The sequence below is a fragment of the Eleutherodactylus coqui genome, chromosome 4 (genome assembly GCF_035609145.1).
Source record: "Eleutherodactylus coqui strain aEleCoq1 chromosome 4, aEleCoq1.hap1, whole genome shotgun sequence".
NCBI lineage: Eukaryota > Metazoa > Chordata > Amphibia > Anura > Eleutherodactylidae > Eleutherodactylus > Eleutherodactylus coqui.
Window position 1 is genome coordinate 255,001,711 of NC_089840.1, and position 9,835 is coordinate 255,011,545.

At 42.1% G+C, this 9,835-nt stretch overlaps 1 protein-coding gene across 1 annotated transcript in view; it reads left to right on the top strand.

Annotated features, from left to right (window-relative positions):
* Nucleotides 1–7,965, top strand: part of ABCC2 (ATP binding cassette subfamily C member 2) — a 49,866-nt gene extending 41,901 nt beyond the window's left edge. The window contains exons 29-32 of the mRNA XM_066601123.1: nt 784–942; nt 5,460–5,626; nt 5,969–6,163; nt 7,302–7,965. Coding sequence (XP_066457220.1) covers nt 784–942; nt 5,460–5,626; nt 5,969–6,163; nt 7,302–7,431 — 651 coding nt within the window. The 3' untranslated portion in view covers nt 7,432–7,965. The remainder of the gene's footprint in view (nt 1–783; nt 943–5,459; nt 5,627–5,968; nt 6,164–7,301) is intronic.
* Nucleotides 7,966–9,835: the final 1,870 nt, after the last annotated feature.

Genomic DNA, 9,835 nt, shown 5'->3' on the forward strand with positions numbered 1-9,835 from the left:
ATAGATAGATAGATAGATAGATAGATATGAGATAGATAGATAGATGATAGATAGATAGATATGAGATAGATAGATAGATATATAGATAGATAGATATGAGATAGATAGATATGAGATAGAGAGATAGATAGAGAAATAGGAGATAGATATGAGATAGATAGATATGACATAGATATTAGACAGATAGATATGAGATAGACAGATAGCTATGAGATAGATAGATATGAGATAAAAAGATAGATATGAGATAGATAGATAGATATGAGATAGATAGATAGATAGATAGATAGATAGATATGACATAGATATTAGATAGATAGATATGAGATAGATAGATAAAGAGATATGAGATAAAGAGATATGAGATAGATAGATAGATAGATATGAGATAGATAGATATGAGATAGATAGATAGATAGATAGATATGAGATAGATAGATAGATATGACATAGATATTAATTAGATAGATAGATATTAGATAGATAGATATTAGATAGATATGAGCTGGATAGATAGATAGATAGATATTAGATAGATAGATAGATATTAGATAGATAGATATGACTTAGATATTAGATAGATAGATAGATATGAGATAGATAGATATGAGATAGATAGATAGATATGAGATGGATAAATATGAGATAGATAGATAGATAGATATGAAATAGATAGATGGATAGATATGAGATGGATAGGTATGAGATACATAGATAGATAATCTCTGCTACGTGTGACTACTATATGTGACATTTTCCTATAACTGTGGATCTGTCCTGCAGGTTGGAATAGTCGGAAGGACGGGAGCTGGAAAATCTTCCCTTACTAACTGCCTCTTCCGGGTCATTGAGGCAGCAGGAGGGAAGATACTCATTGATGGTGTGGACATTTCCACCATCGGCCTCCATGACCTACGCAACAAGCTGACTATAATTCCTCAGGTAATTCATGAGACAACCAAACCCATCGTTCATGGCAGATTACTATAAACTGTATTATTGACAGCTGGGCTCTAAACATAAGACGACACCATGGATCCTGGTATAACGTTTGTAGTGGGGCTTTTAGTTAGACCCCCCTCTCCCCAGAATGTGCTTGGTGGGGTCATGTACATTAGAGCATCAGTGCATCTCTAATAACTAAATCTGTCCATCAAGTCGCAGCATACTGCTTTTCAGTGTGCACTTAGCAAACATGACACTAGATGGCAGCAGTCACACATATAAAGCCATAGCAAACGGCGACTGTTTACTCAGCGAAAAATGACTTTTGCGCGTCTCCACTATTTGATGTTTGGTGAGCCTTCCTGGCAACAATTCGCTTGTAAAATTAAATTTCACAGACAGCTTAACAGCACGAGGATATCTAATATGTAAGGATTATGTCGCTCACATGGAGCATTCAGAATACTGTTAACGGTTGGCAACGTTTCAGCATATCTTACAACAAATAGCTTTTGTTTTGTGGGATGGAAACTATTGCAATTCCTGAAAAATGATGTGGACACAATGACGGCTCACCCAACAAAGGGGGAACTTTGGTTTACACTACAGGAAAAGTGAAATGTAAAGTGACCCCCAACTGTGTGTGGTTTAAAAGTAGTCATCAAATTCTCCTATATGTGCTAATCAGCTTTAGGAAGGTATGTAAAGAACTATATTATTGTACAGTTTGCCCTTGAAGACAGCTCATTCTTCTGCTCTTATTTCCCTGCACTCTTTGAATGGGCAGAGCAGCTCCGAGTCATATCCAAGGACACAATGAGTTGGGTCTGCCTCTCAATGCTCAATGTGATGGAATAGAGAAGAAAGTAAAGTATGTAGTAAAAGATACAAAAGGGAATAATAAATGTAATAAAAGAAATATAGCTAAGGGTCTTTTACATGGCCCGATTCACCTGAACGTTCGAGTGCCCAATTGATAGGTCATTTAAAAGGATTAGCTGACGAATGAGCAAATGCTTATTTATTGGTTCATCTGTATCTTTAGGGAGAGCAGCAAGAAGGGGAGTGAGGAGACTTATAAGGTCATGTTGCTCCTCTGGGTAATATATGCAAATAAGGAAGATGGAGCAATACCTCTGCAGCGCCACCTATTGGATAGCAGCATTCCTTCAAATCAATGCTTGGCCCTTTATACAGGTCTGTAGAGCAATGATTGAGAACTTAAAAAAACAAGCCAGAATCCATACGCAGACAGCTGTTTTGGGGTTTTGCCCCTCATCGGTGTAAAGTAAGATCCTGGCTTGGCTAGTGAGAGGCCTATGATGTGGGACGGGAGGGGTAATATCACCCCTAAGGCAGAGCACCAAGAAGGTGAGTGGGGAGACTTATAAGGCCATCCATGCTCCTCTGGGTAATATGCATGGCCTTATCAGTTTCCTCACACCTACTATGTGGTCTTCCTAAGGAGACACTTTACCCCTTCTGACCTGAGTGCTGACCAAGATGCCTATTGTTGGTCAGCACTCATTTGCATAGGCAGAGGATATGGCAGTGTAAAAGGAACCTTAAAGTGTCCATACACATTGAACAACTTTTTGGACAACCAGTTGTTTTCCTCAGCTCCCCCATATACATGAATGTTTATGTTTAGGGGGGGTAAGCTGCAGCCAGACAGCTCTGGCAACAGCTTTCTCCCAGGGAATAGTCAGATGGGTTATTATAAGTCAACATCCCTGATCCTTCTTTATCGCTATATCACCTGTTGAAGGAAAGTTAAGTTGCCTCCAAAGACACAAGAGAGTTGCACGGTTCCACCTTAATCTGTGGGGGTTCAGATGACTAAAGTCTAATGTCTGTGAACCTTTACAATGTTGCTATATACATCAGATGATACTGTACTCTCTGTATCACTTACAAATAGACAGGGATACAGCACTATCTGTGCCTACACCATTCACTTAAAGGAGATGTCCCGCGCCGAAACGGGTTTTTTTTTTTTTTAAACCCCCCCCCCCCCCGTTCGGCGCGAGACAACCCCGATGCAGGGGTTAAAAAACCCACCCGCACAGCGCTTACCTGAATCCCGGCGGTCCGGCGTCTTCATACTCACCTGCTGAAGATGGCCGCCGGGATCCTCTGTCTTCATGGACCGCAGGGCTTCTGTGCGGTCCATTGCCGATTCCAGCCTCCTGATTGGCTGGAATCGGCACGTGACGGGGCGGAGCTACACGGAGCTACACGGAGCCCCATAGAGAAGAGGAGAAGACCCGGACTGCGCAAGCGCGGCTAATTTGGCCATCGGAGGGCGAAAATTAGTCGGCACCATGGAGACGAGGACGCCAGCAACGGAGCAGGTAAGTATAAAACTTTTTATAACTTCTGTATGGCTCATAATTAATGCACAATGTACATTACAAAGTGCATTATTATGGCCATGCAGAAGTGTATAGACCCACTTGCTGCCTCGGGACAACCCCTTTAAGTGAGACAAGGAGATAATATCTGCTACTCTAATAGGTCAGTTAAAGGGAGGCAGTACTATGTGTCTAGATGATTTACAGATAGCACTACCTCCATGTTTCTCACTGTAAATAATGTTAGCACAGTTGCCCACTGTTTCTATCTGTGCCTACATAATGTCCAGGGAGGCAGCGCTGTTTGAGTTTGCATTGTTTAGGGTTCACACCCACTTGCGTTTTTTTAACGCTGCGGTAGCACTGCGTTTTTTTCACGCGATTGTCAATGGGACTTTCTAATGTTAAAAACGCTTCGCAAGTTGGTGCTTTGTAATTTTTGTGCGATGCGTTTTTAACATTAGAAAGTCCCATTGACAATCGCGTGAAAAAAATGCACAAGAAAAACGCAAGTGTGCAGGAGTCCTTAACAGGGATGGACAACTGCAGTACTATCTGTGCCTACATTATTTACAGGGATAGACAGGGGGCAATACTATCTGTGCCTACATTATTTACAGGAATGGACAGCTGCAGTCCTATCTGTGCCTACATTATTTACAGGGATAGACAGGGAGGCAGTACTATCTGTGCCTACATTATTTAGAGAGATAGACAGGGAGGCAGTCCTATCTGTGCCTACATAATTTAGAGGGATAGACATGGAGGTAGTGCTATCTGTGGCTACATTATTTACAGGGGGGCAGTACTATCTGTGCCTACATTATTTACAGGGATAGACATGGAGGCAGTACTATCTGTGTCTACATTATTTACAGGGATAGACAGGGAGGCAGTACTATCTGTGCCTACATTATTTACAGGGATAAGCAGGGAGGCAGTACTATCTATGCCTACATAATTTAGAGGGATAGACATGGAGGCAGTACTATCTGTGCCTACATTATTTACAGGAATGCACAGCTGCAGTCCTATCTGTGCCTACATTATTTACAGGGATAGACAGGGAGGCAGTACTATCTGTGCCTACATTATTTACAGGGATAGGCAGGGAGGCAGTACTATCTATGCCTACATAATTTAGAGGGATAGACATGGAGGTAGTACTATCTGTGGCTACATTATTTACAGGGAGGCAGTACTATCTGTGCCTACATTATTTACAGGGATAGACATGGAGGCAGTACTATCTGTGTCTACATTATTTACAGGGATAGACAGGGAGGCAGTACTATCTGTGCCTACATTATTTACAGGGATAAGCAGGGAGGCAGTACTATCTATGCCTACATAATTTAGAGGGATAGACATGGAGGCAGTACTATCTGTGCCTACATTATTTACAGGGATAGGCAGGGAGGCAGTACTATCTATGCCTACATAATTTAGAGGGATAGACATGGAGGTAGTACTATCTGTGGCTACATTATTTACAGGGAGGCAGTACTATCTTTGCCTACATTATTTACAGGGATAAACATGGAGGCAGTACTATCTGTGTCTACATTATTTACAGGGATAGACAGGGAGGCAGTACTATCTATGCCTACATAATTTACAGGGATAGGCAGGGAGGCAGTACTATCTATGCCTACATAATTTACAGGGATAGACAGGGAGGCAGTACTAGCTATGCTTACATAATTTAGAGGGATAGACATGGAGGTAGTACTATCTGTGGCTACATTATTTACAGGGAGGCAGTCCTATCTGTGCCTACATTATTTACAGGGATAGACACGGAGGCAGTACTATCTGTGCCGGCATCATTTATAGGGAGAAACAAAGAGGCAGTACTATCTGTGCCTACATCATTTATTTCAAGAGCACAGTATCTGTGCAAATAGTATTTATGGGGATATATGGGGAGGCAGAACTACATATGATTAAATGTTTTGTAGGAAAATGGATGTCCTATAGATGCATATTGAAGCACACGTGGAAGTTTTGATGGTGTCTTAGAAAGAAAGTCTAAATGTTGCCCATGATTTTATCCTCTACACCCAAGTCTGGCTGCTGTCAAGCAATAGAGATTTTATTGGTGGAGTAACTTGAAATCCGTTGGCATTTCCTCTCTAACAGTATGATGTTCCTCTGTAGGACCCAGTGCTGTTCTCAGGGACACTGCGGATGAATCTGGACCCATTTGAACAGTACACGGATGAGGAGGTCTGGAAGGCTCTTGAGCTCTCTCACCTCAAGCCTTATGTAGAAGAGCTTCAGGAAAAGCTCTTCCACGAAGTGAGTGAAGGAGGAGAGAATCTAAGGTAAGAGCAGAGCAGGGGCGGAGGGTCTTCTATCTTGCTTCTTTTAAGATAGACAATTTGCCCAACCCCTAGGTTAAATGATGCACACTATACCACAATGAGATGAAGCAGATTTATTAAAATAACCCTTCAGACAAGACTGTTGCATTGTGTTATATGCCTAGTGCAGCTCCGCGGGGGTGGAGCATCACGCAAAGCTGCAGCTTCCTCAGGCCCTACACTATGCATAATTTGATTGTCTGGAATGTTTCTTTTATTATTGTCCTCTTTTAAAAACTATCACTGCTATTTATGAAGATACAAAAGGTTTTGCATTTCCCTTACACGTGATGTTCTGTGCAGTGTGGGGCAGAGGCAGCTGTTGTGTCTGGCTCGGGCGCTACTTCGGAAGTCCAAGATCCTCATTCTGGATGAAGCAACGGCCGCTGTGGACCTGGAGACTGATAATTTGATCCAGAGGACCATCCGCAGCGAATTTGCAGATTGCACAGTGCTGACCATTGCACATCGGTTGCACACCATCATGGACAGTAACAAGTAAGAACACTACTTATCCTTACAGTTATGATAGACATCACAACCACAGATTTGGTGTAGGGCCAATACAGATATCTTTAGACCGTAGCCACAGGCAGGATTTTTAAAAAGGAATTTTTAAGCATATCCTTGACTAGGGTCGTTAAATCAAAAAACAACTCCCTTTGTGCAGATTGTAAGATCTGTATGGTGTTAGTAATATCCTTTAACTATTGTTCTTGAATGGCTCAAAGGAGGAGTTTTTGGGTACCACCCCCCCCCCCCCTCTGTAGTCCTTCCCTGCACTCAGTCATAAACTTGTGAGGGTGGGTGGGATGGTAGCTGGGGGCATTCCCTGTCCTCTGTGGAAGCTCGGATTGGTTTGGCCGATACAGGGAGTGTCATATCAATCTGGGTTTGCACCAGCAAAGGAGTCATGGTGCTTTTATTTTCCACTGTGGGGAGTAAAACCATTAACAGTTGATGACCGGAATCTGGCCAAGCTAGGGCAGGGGTTGGCAGATGTACCATTTCACTATATTGGCTCCTGGGAAGTGGTGCCCAACACAGTTATAGAGGGAAGTTTTCGTAGCCAGACATGTTGATGCTCCTTGAACTCTATTAACAAGAAACAACCAGGTTGATTGGGCGCACAAAGTCTCTTTAGAGTTTCCATAACCAGGAGAAGTCTCTTTGGTAGCCCAGATACAGGGGTAGAATCAACAGTAAGGTAAGGCCTTACCGAGGCGTGCCTACTGGTTTGCGTTGTGGCAAGTCCGTGAGGCTGATCAGTTGGGATGCACAGCCGATTCCAAAAGCGCAGCATAAATCTAGGAGAGGATCATGACCATAGGGCTAACTGGTACAAAGCTTTGTTTCACTTCAGGTATGTAGGGCGTAGAACATGGTTGTTAACAAGACTTCAGCAGGAGAAATGTGCAACACACCCTGTTTGTTTCCTCTCTCTGCCCAACTGCCCTCCTCCCGGAAACCGGTCAAAGATGGCGGCATGGGATCTGGTGTTTTACGGACCCTCCTCCACCACAATAACATCAATTGCACATTAAACTACGTAAAACAGAACAGAACCCCCTTGCATAGACTACTTATATAAACTCTATACACTACTTCATTGCATTTATGTCTTACTCATTTGCAGAGTCATGGTGTTGGACACTGGAAAGATAATAGAATATGACAGCCCGGAAAACCTCCTGCAAAGCCAAGGACACTTTGCCTCTATGGCCAAAGATGCTGGTATAGAAGGCACCAACAGTACGTCATTCTGAGACCTGGAGGATGTAGGCATGATGATGAGACTCTCTTAAGACTCGCCGAGTACTGACTGCTACAGACTTAAGACAAACTGTGAAGACGTCTAAACTTTGGGAGCAGAAAAAACCCTCAGCAGTGGAGGAAATTATTGTTGATTGGACAGAGGATTCTAAACGATGGCGGCTAATGATATGTGACGTCATTGAATCCTTAGTAGCTGGTGAATAATAGCAATTGTGTGACTGCAACTCGGCCCACGTGACTTCCTCATACGTTCCTGGGTACTTGGCCATCGCGAAGCAAATGTTTGAAGGTCTTTGTTCTTTAAAGGACACTGAAAATATTGTATGTGGTGCTAACATAAGATTATGGCGTATGATGAACCACAGTCAGCGGCACGCCGAAGAGGGGAAGGTTTCGAGTTCTTATGGTATGGTGCACAAGTCTACCCTTATATTGTCCATTTGGCTTTGATATAGGAGATCATATAACCCCTTAGCTTTATGCCTTGTAGTTACTTTTTTGTTTGCCTACCGTTTTGTGTATACAGCTCCTATGAAGACCCATATGTTTCCATGGTAATAGACTACAAACATACGCTCCTGCCAACCAAAATTCAGTAAAAGAGGATGCAGAATCTAAGGGCTGTCCACAAATCGTTACAGAGCCTGCTGTGTTCAGGCATCTTTTATACATTTGCTTGTAGGATTTCTGTCTTTTTGGGATATTTGATAATGTGAATATATAAACCGTTGTTGAATACCATCTTAAAACTTAAAGTGGTTGTATGAAATTTAAGAAAAATATGTTTTTCTACAAGAAACAGCGCCACTCTTGTTTATGGGCTATGTTTGGTATTACAGCTCAGCACTATTGACTGAAATGCTGCAATACCGGACACAGCCATGGATAAGTGAGGCACTGTTTCTGGCAGTAAGCAATAGTGTATGTTTTTCTAACTGAACTGGATGAACATTTGTCTTTTTTTCAGCCTAGCATACTATGGTAATCTTGCACAACCCCTTTAAGGCTGCAGTCATACTTAGGTGTTGGCTCTGTATCCAAATGGAGGTGGTCATGAGTGTGACTAGAAAAGGCTGGGCCTCTTAGCAAAATTTTGAAAGCCCCCTCCACCCTCGAATATGAACATTTATCAGCCTCATGTAAAACTTCAGATGGCAGAATGCCACCACCATACTGATACAGAACAGAGACCACTACAAAAGATCAATATTACCAACAAGAACACTATATGGGGCCAAATAATACCGCCTGACTGTGACCTAACATTACCACCACAGTGACTGCAACACCTCTGTACAAAGACCAATATTGCTATTATACATTCGCCATATAGCATTAAATACCAGCTCTACGCCTGCGTTCTGCAGACTGTACAAGTGATTACATTACCATTATATCCAGTGATCACAGGCAACATCCCCTTTGACTGAAGTTTTTCACTCTTCATTTTCGTCATCTGACCCAGTTTGCCTTGGTCTGCAAAGTTCCGTAGCTCCGCCGGTCTTCCTGCACTCCTCGGCCGCTGACAGATCATCACTTCCTGGTTGCGGTGTTCATAAATCCCGCCTCCAGGAAGTGATGGCTCTGATTGGCCAGCAATCAATGGATTGTCCAGAAATCAATGCAACGCTCGCTGAACCAACATTATGGCTGTGACTGCCTGAGAGCAATAAACTGTAATATATACTGTTAATAAGACTTGTGTAGCAATGTAACGTCTCACGGTGTAATCGTGCTCTAGTGTATATTATATGTACAAATTAAAAAAACTTTTTTTTTTTAAACATGGTATTTTTTTCATTTGTATACTGGAATTTATCACTAGAAAGACCCTTTGAAAAGTGTTTTCTACTCTGGACAACTTCTCTAAATACTGTAATAGCAGAATAGAGGAAAGGTATTTAATCAGGACTCTTAGCCAGAGTGAAGAGCAATTCTCGCTTTGGAAAACCTGCAATGTCCATGCATTAAACAGGTAGTTCATTGGAAATGTGTAAGTGTCAATTTCTCCAGTGGAGGTGCAGGGAAACTGAACAGTTGTTCCTGGATTCTTAATAGTTAATAGGGATACACTTAAAATAAAAAGTAAACCAAAGCCTTCAAACTGTATGTTGACTAATGCTAGAAGTCTGACCAATAAAGTTGATGAAGTAGAAGTAATAATGTCTGAGGAAAACTATGACATAGTTGGAATAACTGAGACCTTGCTGGATGAAACCTGTGAGTGGGTGGTGAACTTACATGGTTACGGTTTGTTTAGAAGAGATCATAAAAAATGGAAAGGAGGAAGGTTTTTTTTTTGTAAAGTCTTGTTTAAAGCCCACACTAGGAGAAGATATATGTGAGGGAGATGAACATGTGGAGTCTCTATGAGAAGACTTGGGGACATGGCTA